Raw genomic sequence first — 22,789 nt, forward strand, 5'->3', positions numbered from 1 at the left:
CTGCTCTTGACAGCATAAAACACCTATGCAACCTACTTGGTTGAAGTGATGGGACATTCCTTTCCTAGCTTGTTTTCCGAGAAAAAAACTTTAATGAATATATGAAGAGAACTTGTGTAAGGTATGAAGAAATATTCCAGTAATTTCATAACATTAATTAAAAAATTCAGAAATTGGGCAGATTCTTTCTATTCTTTTTTTTTTTTTTTTTTTTTTTTTTTTTTTTTGAGGAAGATCTTGCATCTTATTTGTCCTTCATGGAATGGTGGAAGACTTAGTTGACACACTAATTTTTCTGCAGCAACAAAAGAAAAAGCAATTGCTTACTTCTACCTCTTTGACAGATTTGTTTATTTTTTCTGCAAATGGTTTAATGAACTAAAAAATTGGAAATAAAACAAGCCTCAAAATTAACGCTTTTTACTTAATGTTTATGCCTTTATTTTCAGAAAATGCTAAATGTAATATAGTATTACTGTGTAATAAGTATTTTATTATATATATATATATATATATATTTTTTTTTTTTTTGAAAAAAAAGTTTTCATTACTTTCGATCAATATAACAAGAACACCAGTAAGCATCTTTCATATTGTTATCGGACAAAATACTTATAATAGTGGAAAATATCCTTTCTCAGTTTCATTTATTCATTTTATTCATATTTTTTTTTCTGAGTAGTAAACTTGTGTTTAATAGTAAACTAATAAATGTGCATTATTGCATTAATAAATGTGCATTAAATTGAACAATAATTCATTTGCTCCGATAGCTAATTTTATAACGCGATATTTAAACCGTTCTTTTTCTTTTTAATCAAATTTGGAAGATATCTTGTTTCTGAATCTAACCTATATGTAATATTTCAAATTTTACTTAAATATTTCACTTAATTTTACTTAAATTTTACTTAATTATACTTATAATTTTACTTAAATTTTACTTAATATTTTCAATTACATTTTAGCAATTACACCTTACCACTAAAAGTACACCTTACAAGTACAACATTACAATTTTTAAAATTTATTCTTTTATATATATAATACTTAATTTTCAAATTGCAATAAATGTACTTCTGCAAAAATTAAATATTCTATAAAAGTTACTAGCCATCTAATAAAAATCCAAAATAAATTAATATATAAAAATCTAATGATAGTGTCGCAGTTTTTCACATTTTTATTGGCTGGAAAATCACGTGGTAGGATCCAGTTTTCCCACATTCATTTTCATATTGGTTCGGTTGTCATCAGCATAGAATTGATATCAGTCATGAAGTTATTGCTTTCCTATCAATATTTTGATTTCCCTAATTTAAAGAGTTAAAATTGCCTGTACTGTTATTACGTTTTTGATTTTGTTTTGTTTCTAAAATAAAACTTTAGGAGGATTGTTTTTTCAAAATTATTTTTATTAGAATAATGGAATTCTACATTTACATTTTAAGATAAAGTTCTTTTAATCAGCGTCTGATCTTATTAACAGTTTTACGGTTATTATTTTTTGTTGCTAATGACATTAGTATCTATATTATATAAAACGCTAATACGTACGTATGTATGTATCAATAAAACCGATGATATTTCTTTTCTCGCGCTGGCAACAGTTTTCATTTTTAATTGATTGGATTCGGCGCGCAAGAGCACGTAGTGAGCAACCAGATTACAATAACCAGAGTGAGCATTATCAGGTTGTTCAATTCAGATTCATGCACTAAAAACATGACAATATTTAATTTAAACTCAATTAGGAATTAATTAATTAATTGAAGTGAGAATGCTTTAAAAGGCCGCTGTTGAATTGATATTTTTCTACTGGGAGCTACCTAAACGTCTAAAAAACGTTTAAGTGTTTGTATTGAATGCATTGAATTTTTTTATATTTCGCGTTTATTTATGCATTGAATTTTCACGCTTTAAAATGCAGAATATTAGTGAAGCAATATTTGATAATTTATTTTGCTAATATGTTTCTTATTTAGCTAATGTTTTGATTTTTTCACCATGTACAATCTAAATAGCTAATATACTTTTTTAAAAGCCAATAACAACATTGGTAGAATTCTTCTACATAAGTACAATACGATGTCTTTGATGATAAAATACTATGTCTTTGATGATAATATATTATGTCTTTGTGCTAGAACATTGTGTTCATTGGCGAGCGAGCGCAACGAGCCACGTTCACGGCGTGATCCACATAGGATTGCTTAGCAATTCTCGAGGGTTGGCGAGCGTTAGCGAGCAGGGGGCGGAGCCTCCTAGTAAATTAATAAATAAATAATTTATTTGCTTTAAGTCATGTTTTTTTTAAAACCCAAGAAAATAATAGTCTTGAAATTATAAGGTTTTTATGTATACAAAAACATAAATGAAAAATTATATATTTAATGTTTGAAACTCGCATAGCTTCTTCTAAACTATTATTTCGAACGACTTGGTTTTGATCTATCAATAATTGAATAAATATTTAAACTTTATGCAATTATAGTAAAGTTAAATAGGTACCATAATTGTATTAATTTTGAATTTAGCTAGAATCTAATATTTTAACTACGTGATTTGAAATTAATACACCAGCTTCTTAATTTTATAAATTATCAGAATTAAAATAAATTAATTCTTCATCAGTTACATGAAATTATTAATTATTAAAATTCAGTTATTTCACCAAGTGCCTAATTAACTATATATGTACAGCAGGGGTGTCAAACTCGCGACCCGAGGTGAACATTTTTGTGGCCCAGTCAATGTATCCGAGGCAAAGTAAAAATAATTTGGAAATGTGAATTAGAAACGAAACCAGCATATAAAATTATAATATACTTTGTGAAAAAAACTATACGGATTATTTTAAATTGTACGAGCGAAAATGTAAAATTCTAATTGGCTGAAATAGAGACCGTTTCACATTAAGCTATCAATTAGATAGTACATATTCAGGTTTATCCTACTACAGCGAGGTAAGATGGTTATCTTGCCCCAAGGTTCTCAAACAATTCTGGGATTCGAAAGAAGAAATATGTAAGTTTTTACATACTAAAAATCAAGATACGAGCTTGTTCTTCGATTAAATATGGTTGCAAGATTTATCTTTTATGGTTGATACAACCCAACACTTATCCGATTTAAATTTATTGTTACAAGGCAAGGATCAGATCATTACAAACATGTTTGACATAATTAAAGTATTCAAATATAAACTATTTCTTTGGGAAAGGCAACTGAAAAATGAAAAAACGCACTTCCCAACGTGCAACAAGAACAAATCTAGCTCAGATGATACTACATTGTAACAAAAGTAAGCAGAAAATCTTAGAACAGATTTTGAAACAAGGTTTAAGGATTTTATTTCTTTAGAAGACAAATTTTGTTTGTTTTCTTCGATTTTCTTAATAAATATAGACTCAGTACCCAGTTATATGCAAATGGAAGTGATTGAGATTCAGTACGACTCAAATTTGAAGGCAAAATTCATTGAAGTGGGTATGCTTGAATTTTACGAATATTTACCGCAAGGTTTGAAAATACTCGAAAATACGCATATGAAATAATTTAGTATTATGTAATTATTTTAATTAAGTACTTATCAGTGAGAGCAATTGTTTTCCGTTAAGAATGGAAATAAATCTCTTGTCCGAAACCGTATTAATAACGCTCACGTTGGGTCAATTTTGAAAGTAGTCTCGGCCAATAAAATTTCTCCCCAAAATAGTTAAGATAGTAGCAGAGAAGAGATGTCAAGTATCAGGACGTAAACAATAATTTAACTTTATATATGTTTATTACAATGTACTATTCAAAATAAAAATATTTGTTTCTATGAACATTGATTTTTTTTTTGCGGTCCACCTAAAGTTAAGCATTGTTTATTTGGCCCAAGTTAGCTTTTGAGTTTGACACCCCTGATGTACAGTCTTATATACATTTCATGCTAGCTTAAGTTTATCCAGTTCTAAATTTTCATTTATTCAAAATCTCATTTCCAACTGGGTAAGAAAGTTGAATAGAAGTTGAGACTTCACATTTGTTAAAATTACAATTATTTTATACCGCATTTATTTAATATTATTTATTATATACAGTTATTTTAAATGGAGTTATTTAGTGAAAATTAAGCCAAAACTCAGCCTTTGTAAAAAATACAATTTTATATTATTTATTTATCATTAAATAATATTTATTTTATTTATCATTAAATAATATTTATTTTATTTATCATTAAATAATATTTTTTTACTTAATTCCCATTATTTTAATACGTTCCTCATTAAATATAATTATTCTAATATATTCATAGGTGCCTAGCATATAACCAGTCCTAAACTCTCAGGTATTCCGATTTCAATTATTGTGGAATAAGAAAGTGGAATGGAAGAAGAAACTCAACTTTCTTCTCTCTTCCAGTTTTTTATATTGATGCTCTACCGCACATGGGGGCATAAATTGGAAATGAAGCCAGAACTCCACCTTTGTGTGAGCAATGTTCGGAAATCAAGCTGGGTGGTCCGATTTTGGCCCCACTCGGCACGCGCCCGCCCGCCAAAACGTCAGCTGCCGCGGGCATCGATCAAGGAAGTAGGGATGGGAAAAAAAACTTTCGCGCCATTGGCGATATTACCAATCGCCAAAGAAGCTTCCTCTCCTCTTACGTCACGGTTAAAAAATGATTGACGTGCCGATAGATTTTATTATTCGTTCAATTATTATGTTTGCTTTGTGATTGATGATGGAGCACTTAAATTATGTTAGAATTATGTCATTGTAAAATGCATATAAAGGCGTGAAAGTAGATTTTGAATATTATTCTATTATTATTGCGAAATTTAATGAATGATGTGTAATTGAATAATTATTTCCGTTTTTTTTCTTTGCATTGTGAATAGTGTATAACTTCACCAGAGAATTTTTTTTTTTTAATTTAATAAGTGGTTCATTGCAACATAAAAAAAACATAGTCATTTTTTTTAAAATTGTAATATTTTTTTAAGACTGGTGCAATCAATGATAATTTTAATGCAAAAATTCAATGTAACAATGTTTTTGTACCTCTCCCTTTTTTTACTTGCTGTGCGGTACTCACTCAGTGACAAGTTGCTGGTGCGATTTTCGTTACACCGGAAGCAAGGAAATTTAAATATTTTTTTTTTATTTACTTACTACTTTTTTTTATGCCGTTTTGAATTTTTGGTGAACTTCCATTTTTTTCAGTGTTTAAAAAATAAATATTTATAAAATAATAAAAATAAAGTTGGCGAAGGTCTGAATTTTTCGGAGACTTTTCGCTTTCACCCTACAAACTGAAAATTATCAAAATGACCATTAAAAATTTACTTTCTGTTAAAAATTACCTAGGTTATGTTAGTTATTTTAATAATGAATAGGAATGTTTTGATCAGAGTGATTAGTTTCAGAAAAATAGTAGAAATCGCGTAATTGCTCCAAATTTTTTCTGAGAAAAAATTTGGAGCAATTACGTGATTTCCTAATGAAACTATTGAATTTTACATTGGGAGATTAACATTTGCTGGTTTGCAGCTACCCATGTTTCATGGGTACCAGAATTTTAAAATACTCGTAACTGTAGACAAAACATATGTTTATTCAGAGAAAGTACGTTCACGTGCCTTATTTCTGAACTAAAATTATAATCTCGTCTAATTAATTAACTGTTAGAATTTGGACTTATCCTAAAACCATGAAAGGATAATTTTATTTCGTAATAAGGACAATCATTTCAAAAATTACTCGAGTATGATGTTTCTTACATTGTGCACTACATGAATCATTGTATGTACACATTTCATTATCCCATTATTTTTTCCATTTGTAGCTTATTATTTCAATTAGTTTTTTCAAAAAAGTTTTTTAATTTTCTTTTTAATGTAAGTTTTATATTATATTTTCCTTATTTCTCTTGTTTAATACTGAAAATGGGTTTCGGATCAGGATACCTGTGATTACACTTAACAGACTCTTTTTCGGCAGTATTTCTAATCTATAACTATTGATTCTACATTTCAGCTTTTTATTAAAACATCTCACTCACTTAAGCAAAATTATTATGTAACCCGTATATATTATTAAACATCATTAAAGCTAAAATTCATTATTCAAGAATTATTCTATTTATTATTCTGCTCTGAATTATTTAATTCATTATACTCTATAAAAATCATTATTCTGCTCTGATTCATTATTCAAAAGAATCTTCTTCTTCTGTCTATTGTGTTAGCCCTAGAGTGAAGAGAAGGTACCCTCCCTGAAATGCGATATTCTTGTTTCCATAGCAGCAAACGGTCTCAAAATTTGTGGTGGAGGGAGTCCTTACCGTAGACAAACTATAGTTTATACAAACGGATTCAGCTTATAGCCCAGTTTGATCCAGCTCTTCGTAGTCACGTATGGAGATGTCAAAGCTGACGTCACTTCACTTACCTGTCATCTGTCATTCCGTCAATGATCAATCAATTACCTACAGCAACTAATAGGAATCAGGATGGGAATAGGAATCGTCCAATTAGGATTAAAATGACTACAATTGATTGATTTATTCCAATTAAGTGATATAGTTTAGCATCTCGCTTAGATGCCTCTATTAGATTGATTTTTTTTCTTTTAATTTCTTCTATTTTACTTAGGAAACAGTTTAAGTTTTACAAATGAATTGTATGCAAGAATGAGCCACAATTTTTCTCTTTTTTTAAATTAGCATCAAATCGGGCATTTGACAATGATGAGAAAAACGGATATGGATCTTAACACAAAACCATAATTGGAGAACGATATTGCCTAAGAAATTTTTAAAACAATACAAATATAAATCTTTTTTTATTTCATTTATTAATTTCAATCTTATACACAGAACCAAATCACTCAACATCTTCATTCATGCCATCTTAAACTAAAGAGAACAAACTTTTCTATGCAATTTTTTCTCCCTCCAATTATTTGATGAATGTCGTGTTAGTGTCAATAGTTAAACCGCTGTGCTTTCTCTATAATTACGAGAGTTGAGTTTCATTTCTGTTTGCCTTTGAAAGCTTAACTCTCGTTATCGCTGTCACTCATCCGCATTCTGCGACAACCTTTGCCTCATTTATCTTTCTAAACTCCTTGCCACTCTCCCAGCAATTAAAGCCTGAAGTTATTTTGGTCAAAAATGATCATTACGGGAAGAAAATCAGAAAAAAAAAAAATTTACTGAAAAATAAGGTTAATGTTTTGATTACCGTCGCTTAATGCTTGCTCTTATTACCAAAAATTACCCGATGTTGAATTAATGTAAAATTAATTCGATTTAATTAAAAAGAAAAGGAAAAAAAAAAACACTTTTTTAAGCCATTTTGTTTTTGCAAAAATTAAAAATATAATAATCTGCGTCCTTTAAATAAAATGAATCATAATATAATTATTTAATAACGTAATTTTTATTCCAAAACTAAAATATTATGTCCATTTTTAGAAACTTTAATTTGACTTTTGAAAAAAAAAGCTGTTATCATAATCTTCGATAATCAGAATTTTACAAATTGTCTCTCAACAAAATGAATTTTTTTTTTCTAAATCAACACAACATAAGTTAAAGAATAACAAAAATGGATATCCTATACACTAGTTAAATAACTTAGAAATCAAAATCAGATATTTTATGATTTGATAAAAAGAATCAACTCAGCGTAAGTCAAAGAATAACGAAAATGGATATCCTATGCACTAATTAAATGATTTAGAAATTAAAATCAGACATTTTATGACTTGATAAAATAAAAAAAATCAACACAGCTTAAGGTAAAGAATAACAAAAATGGATATCCTATGCACTAACTAAATGATTTAGAAATTAAAAACAGACATTTTATGCTTTGATAAAAAAAATCAACTCAGCATAAGTTAAAGAATAACAACAATGGATATTCTATACACTAATTAAATGATTTAGAAATTAAAAACAGATATTTTATGATTTGATAAAAAAAAAAATCAACTCAGCGTAAGTTGAAGAATAACAAAAATGGATATCCATTGCACTAATTAAATGATTTAGAAATTAAAAACAGACATTTTATGATTTGATTTATAAAAGACAAATCACTTAAAATAAGGTTAATCGTTTCAGATAAGATAATATTTTATAACGTTAGTTAAAAAAATTGTATAATACTTTAAAAGCAAAAATTCCGTACGTGTGAAGGTCTAACTAATTTAATATCGATACAAATCTAAGAGTTTACAAATTTAATACCGTTCTTTAGTATTTATTTATTTTATTTTCACACGCAATTTTTTTCCATATTACTTATTTTGAAAAATTATTAAATATTTTAGCATTTAAGATAAAGTGTTTATCTCAAATTAGTTAACTTCTTCGATTGTGTCAGTTTTTTGACATTTTCTATTGTGTGTATGATTTAATAATTATTAAAATTATTAACCATGCCGTTGGCTCAAAATTTTGGAGCATAAGCCCTCGGAAGCTTTCTGACTGACAAACTGAAAAGGTTTTACTTTTTATAATATTAATAATAATAATAATAATATGCCGTCATTCTTTTCAACTGTAATTAAATATTATTATTATTATTATTATCAAATAATAATAATGGTAATGATAATAATTTTTAGATAGACTAAAATTTAATGATAGACGTTGCCATGTTTCTAACGTTATGAGAACACCAAAAAGCTTCAATAATGATTTTAGTAAAACAAAAATTAAAATATGATCTCATAATCTGTGATAATTTTAGTAGATGACGTAATTTTATTACGATACTTTGGAGCATGTGGTACAAAAACCAGTTATTCGGTTAAATTTAATTTTCAGTTTTATGTTGTTTTCTTTTCTAAATATTTGGCAATACGAACTACAATTTTGAAAACCAACATAAACAAAACAAATGACCAAATAAATGGCTTGATACCGTATAATTTGGCTTATTGGCTTAGTCCTACTTGTGTGTGTGTTTTTTTAATTTATTTTTATTTTATTTTACAAGCAATGTCATTACCATATAGTACGGTAATTTAACCAAAGTTTTTTTTTATTCACCGTACATGTAGATAAACATTTTTAATGTTTCAAGTCCTGTTAAGCATTGCAGCTATTACTTTAATAAAATTATCTTAAAAATTAGGATTAAACAATTCTAAGTATCGGTGGGAAATGAAAAGAAAAGAAGAAGGGAAAAAAACAATTGCAGGTAATTACGCGAATCGAAGATGCTTCGTTTCCCCAAGACCACCTACCGCCGTTTCTTAGATACTATAAAAAATAAAGGTAAATAAAAAAGAAAAAGAAATCAGTTTGAAATGCATCCACCTGTCTGTAAGGGCGTGAAATGCCAGAATCAAATACCCTCGTATTTCAGGATTTCAACGAATATCATAAAACAAGGATCGCGTTTTGAGACCTGTTCTTCATCCAATGCTTGTTCAGGATGGTAAATCTTTTCTTCTTTTTTACTTCTAAACCAGTGAATCATGGTTGTAAAGGTTATTCATTATATCTAGCCTTGCGGATAATACGTTGAAGTGTAATTAATAAGCCGTGTTTAATTCTTTAAGACGCTCCCCTCCCCCCTTCTTTCTTTACTGTATTAAAACCGTTTCTGAATTATTTAGGTTTCTAGGGACATGCTTATTCTGTTGTGCTTCCTAATGATACAAGTTGGAGTTTATAGAAGTATTTTTTAAATCCATTGAAGTACGCATTATCTGCATTCTTCCATATGAAATATGTAATTATCCAGTCAGCATTTAAGTTCCTAATTGAACAAAAAAGAAGTAATAATTTCATTCATATAAAAGCACATTACATAAATGTCAATTTACTAAGATTTAAACTAATGTTTTTTTAACGATCAAATATGGTCAAACATGGTAAAGTTATTATAACTTAATGAGAACATGTCAAAAAACATCGCTGAATAAATAGGTTGGAAAACCAGAAATCGCCAAAAATTTAAAATACTTAATTATGATCAGTCTAAAAAAATGAATAAATTTCTTAAGCTAGTCGCTGTTTTATGTTTTCATGCTTCTTTTGTAAGAAATAAATGTTTATTTCTATAGTTGTGAAAAACAATAATTTTTATGCTTGAAGTAATTAGAAAATGCTTGAAGTAATTAGTAATTGAATTTCAAGAAGAAAAAAATCACAGATCTCCACACATGTGACCCATGACGTCAGCTCCAGCTGATCGCTTATAATTGGCGTAGAGTTGAGCTAAATTCCTCCACATAAGTAGGAATGTTAATAAAAGCGAAGTTAATTTAAATACAACGTCGTATCGCACATTTAATTTGTTAAAATATAATTCGTTAAAATATATAATTTGTTAAAATATAATTCGTTAAAATACATAATTTGTTAAAATATAATTCGTTAAAATACATAATTTGTTAAAATATAATTCGTTAAAATATTTAATTTGTTAAAATACAATTCGTTAAAATATATAATTTGTTAAAATATAATTTGTTGAAATATATAATTTGTTAAAATATAATTCGTTAAAATACATAATTTGTTAAAATATAATTCGTTAAAATACATAATTTGTTAAAATATAATTCGTTAAAATATTTAATTTGTTAAAATACAATTCGTTAAAATATATAATTTGTTAAAATATAATTTTTTGAAATATATAATTTGTTAAAATATAATTCGTTAAAATATGTAATTTTTTAAAATATAATTCGTTAAAATATATAATTTTTTTAAATATAATTCATTAAAATATATAATTTGTTAAAATATAATTCTTTCTCGCCTAAGTCTTTTACTCAACTTAGATTTATTATTTGTTTATGTATTTTATGATAATCGTGATATATTTTTGTCTTGTGTACCTCGCCACTTCGATGCATAATTAGTTTGTTTATGTTCTATATGACTTCGTGCCTGTCTTTGTGTTAAGTAAGAAATATTATATATATATATATATATATATATATATATATATATATATATATATAGTGAAAGAATTTAATCTTTGTAAAAGAATATAGAATGTATCACTTAAGATAATTCATACTTGACGGGCTTGTCTTACTCGAAATAGAATGGGAAGAGCATTTTCTAACGTAAACAAATACCACGTTTTAACAACTAATAAGAATCGAGATTCAAGATACCAACACCACGTCACTTGCAACTATCCCATCTCTTATCATTGGACACAGACTTTCAAATGAATATAACACATAGTAGCACATTAGTTTAAATAGATATGAAAATAATATTTTTAAAAATGAGGTATTGTGAAAAATACTAATCTGTTCTATAAAATAGCAGCAAACTGCTGCTTTTAGAGTCTAAGATGTAACTGTATAATGAGGTTTTGTATATTTTTGATGTATTTTTTTATCACTATAAACAATAATTGTCTAGTTTTGTTTTTATCCTGTAAAAGAAGTTATTTTTGATCTGAAACCAAAGTTTGCCTTTTAGTTTATTACAGAAGATGTTCTCCCTCTCAAAATTAAAAGATCTTGAGAGGGTGTCTGTAAAAGTTATAAACTAGATGATTTATATCACAATAATAAAATATACTAGCCTCCTTTTACAACCAGCTTAGTCAACCTCACAAACTCGTCACTTTTTGGCTCGTCACTAAATGATAGTATGACATTTAAATAATTAATAAAAAGAGCTACTATGCAGCATTCTTACCCTTAATTTACCTTCAAAAAGTTTTAGACGGCCGAATCTAGAGAGTATTTTCTACTTAGGATATTGTTAGACACTTTCAAGTTTTAAGAAAGCAGACTATATTGGATATTAAATATTACCTGAATCAAATTTAACAAAATTCACTTGTTCATTTCTTCATAAGAGGCAATAAATTAGTTAAAATTGAGATTAAACAAGTAAATAAAGAATTCTAAATACATAAATTATTGATTTCTTTTTCATAATGATTATTGGATGTCAGAATTAATCATAAGTCATAGCATAATTTTAAGCCAGGTTTATTTGTATTTATTCAAGTGATTTTGTATTGATCATTTAACACATCAAAACACATGGTACTTAAGCATTCTAAGGAGTTAGTTATTTAATACGAAGATATTATAACGGGCAGATGTCTTAAAATTAACTGGAACTTAAATACCACCAATGTTAAATGAAACTTTGGATTAGAATTGAATTAGAGTTTAAATTTTGCTTCACTGAAAAGGAATTTTAAATCTGAATAAATATTAAAATTTGATAATTAATGTAATAATAATACATTATATTCATAAAAAGCAATTTTAATTTAAGGAATGAATAAAATGCTAATTAAAAGACTCGTTGACAAATTAACACCGTTAATTTAATTTTTAATTCATGTATTGATGTTTTAATAATATAATGTAAAAGGAGCTTTCGATTTTCTCTCTCTTTTTTTTTTTATATTTTCGTTCTTTTATAAGTAGAATATAAAAATGTATTCGTATGCAAATTAATTAACCTGCTTTAATTGATTATAGGGAGCTGCTGATATTTACAAATATTATTATTATCTATTACAAAAAATTTTTAAAAATTATCAATATTTCTTCCTTTGAGGTAATAAAGTTGTATTAATTTTTTTTATAAAATATATTTTTATATAAGTTTTTTTACTACGATTAAGCTGCAAGTATATAGAAAGTATAAAATAAGTTAAAAATATAGATTGAACACGTAAAATAATAAAGATTAATGAAAAGTGAAGAAGAAAAATAGAATATTTAAAAAATATTTTTGAAAAAAATTAACAAAAATTACATACTAAAAAGCCGGAAAACAAAAAAAATGAACATAGATATAAGAAGATGTATAAAAATAGTTTCTGAAAAAATTATATTATAGTCTAATGAGTCATGATAAATGTGTGCAATTCCATGAGTTTCAAATAATTATGAGTTTCAAATTCCATGAGTTTTAAATAATTAATTTCCAAAGTACTCCACTAATTTATAACTTTCCCCAGAAAGTTCCTCCAGAAAAATTCTTTTTGTTCTACTTTTCACTTAAAATATTTAATGATTATTATTTACATATTAATTCTATAAGTGTTATTTGTATTCTCACTAATTCTATAAGTTTTCACTAATTTTTGTGTCAGAAATTTTCACAAATTTAGCTTTTATTTAAAAAAAAAAAAAAAAAAAAGTTTGCTCATAAATCATATTTTTGGGTGAAAAATTTTAACAATGTGTGAGACGAGAAAATTTCTGTTTTTCTATATCTAAATTTATATAAGATACTATAATCACTTCTACATTACTTAAGAGTAAAGTTTTCTAATATATTTAAGTAAAATGTAAATAATTATTGATAACGTGAAATTGTATCATGATAAGGTAGGAAACAAATGTAGGTTATTTTATAAACTTTTGGTTTGAATGTTTTAATTTGAATGTTCAGTTTGAAAGTTGAAAAATGTTCTTATTTTTATTCATAATTGAGTAAAAAAGTTTAAGAACATATAGCACGCAAATCACGTAATTTAATCATAATTTATAATTTCACTACAATCATTCTAAATAAATTTCCTAATTTATTTAAAATAAATATAAATAGCAATTTAACCTCAATCTGCATAAGTCTGTTAACTTACTTAGTCAAAATACAATTTTTATGTCACATATTATTATTTATTGTTATGAAACTTTAAACAAATCTCTTATTTTTATTAATAAAACAGTTGTATATTATCAAATTAGACAGTAGTGAATGTGCATAATCCTGATCAAAAAGTATTTTATTTTAACAATCCGAAGTATTTTTCCAGCATTCAGTAGAGACAAATTTATTTGTTAAAAGAGCAAAATCAGTTCTATATTGAAAATAAGTTGTAATTTTTTTAAAGATTTGAATTGTAACACAAATGCAATTTTAGAAACAGCCAATATCATGTGTTTTATGAAATATCTTGTTAAAATAATTGTTCATTTAACGATATATTTTTTCAATGATTACGTTTGCACCTAATATAGTTTTACGGAATAAAATTATTTGCGAATTGAGCAAATTTAGTAAAAAAAAATTAATAGAATTAGGGTTTAGAAATAGAGCAGAAAGAGGTTTTTAAAAATTAATGTTTATGCATTTCATCAAATATTTTGTTGTAAAACTTGACTATTTAATAACATTTTTTAAATAAACAAATTGTACTATTTTTTTCTCGTTCCATTTCATTACTTTTCAAAACAAATTTTCATTTATTGTATATTAGTAGACAATACATTAAATATAATTCAAATATTTGAACAAAGAGAAATGCTCGATATGTTTGAAACAACGTTTATATTATCCATTTATTTTCTCTTTCCCTTAACAAAAATCAGTTTCAAGACATTTTTGAACAATTTTTTAGAAAATTACAAGAAATATTGTGTAAAACAATGGTGTATTCGAAATGACTTATTTCTAAAAATTGGGCAACGTTGATTTAATATATGTGTTTATGAACTATTTAATTCATTGAAATATTTTTTGAAATGGCATGAAACACGATTAAAGAAATAATATTTTTAAGTTTTATCGAGATTAATGATGTTTGTTTATGGTGTTGCTGTCTACTTTTTGTTTTGGTATATTTTCTTTCTGAAGAACTTCATCTGCAAATTTGAATGTGTCTAAGTTTAAATTGTATGTTATTTACGTTGATACCACTGGAATAGTCCCTAGTTTATTTTAAAAAAACAACTCTTACATCTATAGAAATGTACACGAAGAAAAAAATTCTGGTAAAATTACCGCACAGTATAGCAATGACATTTCTGCTTTTTTATTATTATTATTATTATTATTTATAAAAGAATAATAATAATTTTGATAATAAAATTCGAAAATTATACTAGTCTTTTAGTAATTTTTTCGTTCATACATTTAATAATAGTTTACCGAAAATTCTGGTTTCCAAAATTATAGTTCATATTACCACACATTTTGTGAAAACTAGAAAATAAATTTAACCGAATAAATGGTTTTCATGCCATGATAAATTACCAAATTGTACCACATTTACCAAATTTCAGTGCTCATTATAATATAATATTTTATTGCATATTTTATCAAAAATCATTATCTAAGCGTTTAGGTAAAAATAACAGAGCTTTTTGGTATTCCTAGCAAGAATGGTAAATTTTACCATATTCAAGCAGTTTTGGCCACACTCTTTTTCTCGGTGTATACTTTTTACTACACCCAACCATTTTGTGTTAAAAAATATCAGTAAACACTTTTTCGTCTTACACCTAAAATGAATTTACTTCATTCATGTATCGAATTTCTTTTATAACAGATTGATGAAGTACTAAAACTTTCAACATTACATCTACATTACACTTTACCAGTTAATAGTTTGCATACCGAATCCTGTTCTTAATTTTCATATTTTAATTCTTATAGTAAATATAGAGTTTTACACATTATGCATGATCATTTTTTTCTTTTTCTTATTTTTTGCAGCAAAAATACCGTTTTATAAACGTCAGAAAGAAGGAAAAAAAGTTCTATAAATAAGAAAATTTTATATATTTATTAATACATGTAAAGAACTTTCGCTAAGTAAATTTATTCATAAATTATATTTAAAGCCAAAACATTTCAACCAAAGTTGTAACAATTTTGCTTCTACGAAAGATGTATGCTGTTGAGTAAATCCTGACTGAATATTTTTATCGAAGGTTTCCAATTTAGAAGTGTCCGAGGTCCACAATCAAAAACTCTCGTCTATCGTTGGTTCGCAACGTAACTAAGTTAAAACCCATGATACTTTTTTTAGAGGTTTTTTTCGAGGATAAAATTGGTCAACTTTCATCAAGTTGTACAAACGTAGTGATAATGAAAGTTGACTATTTTTGATTCAAAGTGTTCTGATGTAAAATGTGCATAAAACCTTTAAAAAAAAATACTAAATGAAAAGAAAAAAGCATAAACAAAACTACCAAAATATGGTCAAATTTACTGCGTTTCTGGCTCAATGGGAACACAAAAAAGCTCAGTAATTTTTAACAATGCGCTTTGATAATGATTTTGGTAACATTAACAATAAAATAAAGTTTAATAATGTGTGATAACATTTGATAAATGTGAATTAAATTAGGTAATTTTATCATCATAACTTGGAGCATGTTATAAAAACTGTTTATTCGGTTAAATTTATACTTCATGTTTGTGTTTTTTACGAAATGTATGGTAATAGGAACTATAATTTTAAAAACTATAATTTCCGGTAAGCCTTTACCATATGATCGGAGAAATTTCCCAATGAGTTTTTTCAAATACCGTATGCTTTGATTTAATTGATCAGAATTATGTTTGTTTGTTTTTTGACCGGAAATGTCATTACCACACAGTACAATTATTTTCCTCTATGCAAAATTTTCCTACAAAATGTTCAGTGAGTTTTGTTCACCAAATGTTCAGGATATCTACGTTAAGTCTTGTTGTTTTGTTGTTTGACTAGAGAAGAATCTTCTTGGAGGCTTCTATGTTGGTTCTTTATAAATTTCAATGCAAAACACTTTAGCACAAGCACGTTAAATACGTTCCCGCGAAAATTAATGCAAATTTCCGAGATAGTCTAGCAAATTTTAAAAGCTTACCATAAAAACCCGTAAATTAACCTATTTGAGGCCTAAGATGCGTAAACGCACCATTTCAAGAAATGGTTTTTAGTAGCACTGTGACGGAAATTTTTCATTAATTTTATTTTTCTGCTATTTTTAAGGGTTCGGAAGACATCTTTAAAATATTAGTAATCAGTAATAAATATTAGTAAACACTTTCTGATGAGAAACTTTCAAAGTTCTAGTTAGCTAGTTTTTCACTTTAATTTAAATGGGTTTTTTTTAACAAATTCGAGTTTGAGAAAACGCATAAATATTTCCCTTGAGATTAATCATGTGTTTTTATGATGGATTAAAATTGAAAGTTCGGTAAATAAAGTAAAAATAAAACAAATGTCACAAAAAACTAGCATTTAATTAAACGTCCATTGATTTGGTTAGTGGTGCATATACGCACCATTTTGTTCCTTAAATGAAGTATTATTTTTCAGGCATGAAACTTTTTGCGTCTTAATGAATGTAATTTAGGCATGTTTCAATGAAAATTATGCCATATTTTATAAAGTTTCTATACTGGACCTAAAATGGGTTAAAAAAAATAATAAACTTTCCACATTTGATTAGGGATGAAATAGTATGCAAATGAATGCATTACATTTTCATGGAAGTTGAGAGAAATCGAATTTGTTCGATAAAGAAAAATTTTTTGTAACTTTGTGTATTCCTTACACAAAATTGAAAGGAAAATATTTTCTTTCGCAGACTGTAAAAAACACACCTCGGGCCACAAGCAGTTCGCGGGCTGCCAGTTCAAAACCGTTAATCGATATACTCAATACCAAAACCGCTGTTGAAATCTACGAATCACTACTGAAGAAGACGAGACTGAAAGCATCAAAATCTGTTTGATTGCCTGATAGAACTTTGAGATGTTTATAATAATCTACGTATCAATTGCTCTCTGTTACCTCCAACGGTCAGAAAGATTTCCTTGTTTTCATTCCTGCCTACTTCAGTTGCGAGCTACAGATTTCGATATTTTTTTGTTTCTTTCTTCATTAAAATTTTATGTTGCTACCTCTAATGTAATTTTTACAAGGATTCTACGAATATATGTTGATAATATTTATTGTAAAACATGCTGTTTCTGTGATAATAATTATTATTTTAATTTCTAGGTCCTCGCTGTCGCAGGCTAAAGAAAAAAGAACGCAATGACGAGAAACGATGTCGAACAGCATTTTCAGGCAGCCAACTTCTAAGGCTGAAACAAGAATTCCTTGAAAATCCATACTTGAGTGAAAAAAGACGAGCTTCCTTAGCTCAGGACTTAAAATTGACAGAAAGTCAAGTCAAAATCTGGTTCCAGAATCACAGAGCGAAACAAAAACGTGCCAGTGGACGCAAAAACCCTTTAGCGCTGAAATTAATGGCGCATGGACTTTATAATCATTCTACTGTAAAATAGATATTGATAATGTCATAAAAATATTGTGTATTACGAACTCGTTGAACGTTTTAATTTAAAAGCATGAAATCTAAATAACAGTATATTTAAATTCTCATGGTACATTCAGAAACGTAGAGCGAAACAAAAACGAGCCAGTGTTCGCAGGAACCCTCCATCGCTGAGATTAATGACGCATAGACTTTATAATCATTCTTCTGTGTGAAGTAGATATTGAAAACATCATCAATCTAAATATAACAGAATAACTAAATTCTCATATTACACGAAATGAACTTGTGTGATAATCCTATATTCTTACATCATTAAAAACATTTGTCTATGTTGTATTTCATTAAATTTTTTTAATTCATGCATTTTTAAGTTTTAAATGTGGAAATTAAATCTTACAAGCGTCTTAATTTAAAATTACAAAAACTTTTCAGTTTTTTTTAATTTTAAAAATCTGAGAATTAAGTCTTGCAACTAAATCAAATCGTGCATTTAAATTAAAACCTAAGAGTTAGTTTAAAAAAAAATAATAAATGGGTATTACACATATACAATGCATGAATGCAAAGAAATTAAAAAATTAAACTATCAGATAAGAAGTAAATTATACGTAAGATATACCGATGCTTGTGAAGTCAGAAAAACTGATATTTTGGGGTATTTACATTTTACATACAATATTTAATGCATAAAATAGTTTTTCCTTAATCATATTATACACTGGTTATCATAAATTAAGGAAAATTCACAAAAATCGCGATAACTCAAGAAATTACACATGGAATTTTATGAAACTTACCCACAATATACAACACATAGTAAGGTATTAAACAACATAAAAAGAAATTATCAGACATTAATAGTAGTATAGAAATTAGCACATGTATAAAATAAACAAATTGGAAGTATCGGTTTGCAATAGAAAAAGTACCTTTAATATGGAATATGATTGCCTCTAGAAGCAATACAGCACAAACAGCGATGTGTGATGCTTTCAATTATGCGGTCTATCAGTTCAATAGGAAGTGAGAGCCATTGCTCTTGTAAAGCAGTTGCAAGCGTGGCAAGGGTCTGAGGGGGCGGATTGATGGCAGATACACGCCTCCCTAGAGCATCCCAAACGTGCTCGATAGGATTCAAGTCCGGGGATCGAGCTGGCCACTCCATGCGAGTAATTGTTTCCTGTTGAAGATAATCATCAACAATGCGAGCTCTGTGTGGTCTTGCATTATCGTCCTGTAACAGGAAGCAATCACCAATTGCCCCGGCATATGGGCGCACATAAGCATCAAGGATGTTGTCTCGATAAACCTGAGCATTCACGGTTCCCCTTGGAAAGACATGGAGGTATGTGCGCCCTCCTAAGGATATGCCTCCCCAAACACAGACACTGCCTCTTCCGTATGCATCTCTTTCACGGATGTTTGATGGATGATAACGGGTCCCAGGTTCTCTCCATATCAAATAACGTCTACTGTCACTTTCTAGACTAAACCTGGACTCATCCGTAAAGAGAACAGGCCTCCATTGATCTGACGTCCAGTGGACATGTTGTCGGGCCCACTGCAAACGGTCTCTCCTATGGCGTGATGTGAGCGGCACGCAAATGGCTGGTCGTCTCGCATACAGACCACCTTCGTGGAGCCTTCTGCGCACAGTTGACGTTGACACCAACCTTCCGGTGGCTGCAGCAAGAGAGGATCTAAGATGTGTCGGAGTAGCGGTTCTATTCCTGCGTGCACTTAATGTCAAATATCGGTCATCGGCACTGGTCGTAACAGTTGGCCGTCCTTGACTGAACCTCCTAGATGCCGAATCTGTGGTTTGAAATTGCCTCCAAAGTCTATGAACCACAGATGGACTCACATTTAGCCATCTGGCCACTTCTGATTGACTCTGCCCTGCCTCTAGTCTCCCGATGGCTCTCCATCGTAGTTCTTCAGGCAAATGATGCCTAGAGGTCATTATTACGAATTGGCTATCTCAGATTTTCAATGTCGCAATCACAGTAAAATTTGTGTGCTTTCTCTCAAACTTGGACTTTTATGCTCCAGGCAGATGACGTAAGCCGAGTGCAGCGCCACTAATTTGCATATTGCAATTTTACTCAGCTACTCTTAGTGGACAACATATGCAAATTTTGCACGGTTTGGCTTACTTTTGAAAGAGTTATCGCTATTTTTGTGATTTTTCCTTAATTTATGATAACCAGTGTAGTTGTATAAAGCTAAAACATTTTAATAAAGTTTTGTCTTTTTTTGTTAAAAAAATTTCTTATTTTCCGCATTTTATTATGTTCAATATTTTATATTTTTCTGTATTTCTTTACTTTTGAAGAAGAAGAACTTTAGATTCATTTTAAATTTATTGTATACTCAAATAAATATTCTAACTTAAGCTTATTTGAAGGAAACATAAGCGTATAAAAATATTTTATTCCATAAGCTTGAGAAAAAGAATTGCATAAGTTAAGAAGAAGGAAAAAGAAGCTCTCCACGATCTACGGAACACAAATTGCAAACATAATATAACAATTTCAAAAAAGAAAAAAAAATTAAAATATATTTTGTTTTTTCATTTATGCACTGAATCCTTTTTTAAATTATGATTTTGCATGCTTTAAAGTTTAAAAATGTCAACTACATCTTATTTTGAAAATTATGTATTCCTCTACTTTAAAATATGGAATACTTTGACGTTCTTGTAAACTGAAATGAAAATTCTAACTTAAGGTTACTTAATTCAACTGTGATACGTATTATTATTATGGGATCTCATTCATTGTGTTTATGTAAATGAATGTTAGTGTTTATTTGTATTATTTATTGCGTTAATATTTTGTTAAATGTACATTCGGAATTTACCAATGAAGTATAGAACAAAGTCACGATATGTGTTCGGTGTTTGCATTACTATTCTCTATTTATTATTGTACATAAACACGTTCATTCCTAAGGTAAAAAGTCAGGAAAAATTTGTAAGAAATATACAAAACTGTTCTATTACACTTACTTGTTTATCGAACTGTTTCAAAATGGTGCTCGCTGCTTTAATCTAAACTGTAAATAAAATATTTGTACAGTTTCTGAAAACAACATTTAAACTAGTCTGTAGTTGGAATATGTAACATTACAATCCAACCTTGCAATAATAAAGCTTTGGATTTGTGTTTGTCATCGAATCATATTTATCTATTCACGGAATAGCTTGCAATAAAATTAACTATTTTGAAACTGTGTCCTTCTTTTTAAAAATAAAACACATTAGTTGAATTATATACTCCACAGTGCTTAAGGCTATAATGACAGTGTTATGTATGAATTTTAACTATCTATTCACTGAATAACTAGCAATAAAAGTGAACTTTTAAAATTGTGTTTTTCTTTTTAAAAAAAAAAACACTTTCATTGAATTTTGTACTAAATACTTTCTAAAAGTTTGAAATCATTGTTATATTCGAATCATGTTATGATATGACAGCTTGAAACAACATTAAACTATTAAAAAATTGTATTTCTCTTTATAGAAATAAAAACGTTTGTTGAGTTTCATACTAAACAATGTCTAACAGTATGAAACCAGTGATTTAATTCTAATCATATTTATCTATTAACGGACTGACTCGCTATGAAATTGAACAATTAAAATGCTTTCCCCCCTTTTTATAAACCCATTTATTTAGTTCTGAAATAAATAATGTCTAAAAGAATCAAACAAATTCATATTCCTTCATTTTTTATTTTATTAGTTTCACCTGGTTTAGAAGATCAAACACGGAACTTTACAAAGCATATAAGGAACATGATGTCATTAAATTTATCAAAATTCAAAGAATTAAATGGGCAGGCCACATTATAAGAATGGAGGATAGCAGGACAATCAAAAAAGTTTTCTGTGCCAGGCCAACAGGAACAAGAAAAGAAGACGACCAAACCTAAGATTTTTAGACCGCCATGAGAAGAACCTACAAGTTTTAAAGATAATAAACTGGAGAACCTTGGCTAAGGGAAGAATGTCTTGGCATAGGCTTGTTGAGAAGATCAAGGCCCATCCTGGGCTGTCGTGCCAATGAGAAGAAGAAGTTTCAAGAGACTTAACTGATTGTTTTGAGTAATTTTAATTTCCTGCATAAAAATCCATCAAAAACCATTTTCCTACTTCAATTCCAAGTATTTTTTTTCATCGAATAATGTTTTTATTTAGTTTTTAATCCTTCTATTAGGAAAGTACAAGAAGCATTACCTACCAGTCTACTTGAAATTTAGTATACTGATAGATTTTAAGGCTATGAAATTATAGGTGTAAAACGCTTTGCCCATTTCACAAGTTTTTAAAAAATTTCCAGCATTTTTTTCTTCAAACCATTAACTAGAACACTGACATCACAATGACGCATTTTTTTATTGTTTCTTTTATACCCTACACTGTAAATGCTATTTAAAAACGTAACAATCCTGTAACTTTCTTTCATAAAATTTCTGTTCTTTGAAACTACAGAAATTTATTTTCAGGTTATATCAAAATCTGTCACACTCACATCGCAAATATATCGCACTAAAACGTCATAAATTTTGTTTCTGTTAGCGAATAAAATCTTTAACCATTGATACAGATTGTATTTGTTGGGTTCAGATTTTTTTCAGTTTTGAATATGAAAAACTTTGTTATCAAAGTGGCAAAAAATTACTTGATGCATTGAAACAGTTGACGACCGCCTTGCATGGTGGTCAAGGAGTTGGCCTCAAACTAGGTAGGTTCCGGGATCGAATC

The 22,789-nt window shown here is 28.1% G+C and overlaps 1 protein-coding gene across 1 annotated transcript in view; it reads left to right on the forward strand.

Annotated features, from left to right (window-relative positions):
- LOC107441561 (uncharacterized) overlaps positions 1 to 21,252 on the forward strand; it is a 71,886-nt gene extending 50,634 nt beyond the window's left edge. The window contains exons 2-3 of the mRNA XM_087159248.1: positions 17,739 to 18,742; positions 20,237 to 21,252. Coding sequence (XP_087015374.1) covers positions 17,739 to 18,028 — 290 coding nt within the window. The 3' untranslated portion in view covers positions 18,029 to 18,742; positions 20,237 to 21,252. The remainder of the gene's footprint in view (positions 1 to 17,738; positions 18,743 to 20,236) is intronic.
- Positions 21,253 to 22,789: the final 1,537 nt, after the last annotated feature.

This window comes from Parasteatoda tepidariorum, chromosome 3 (assembly GCF_982258835.1).
Source record: "Parasteatoda tepidariorum strain Cologne lab strain chromosome 3, Ptep-v5.0, whole genome shotgun sequence".
NCBI classification, from domain to species: domain Eukaryota; kingdom Metazoa; phylum Arthropoda; class Arachnida; order Araneae; family Theridiidae; genus Parasteatoda; species Parasteatoda tepidariorum.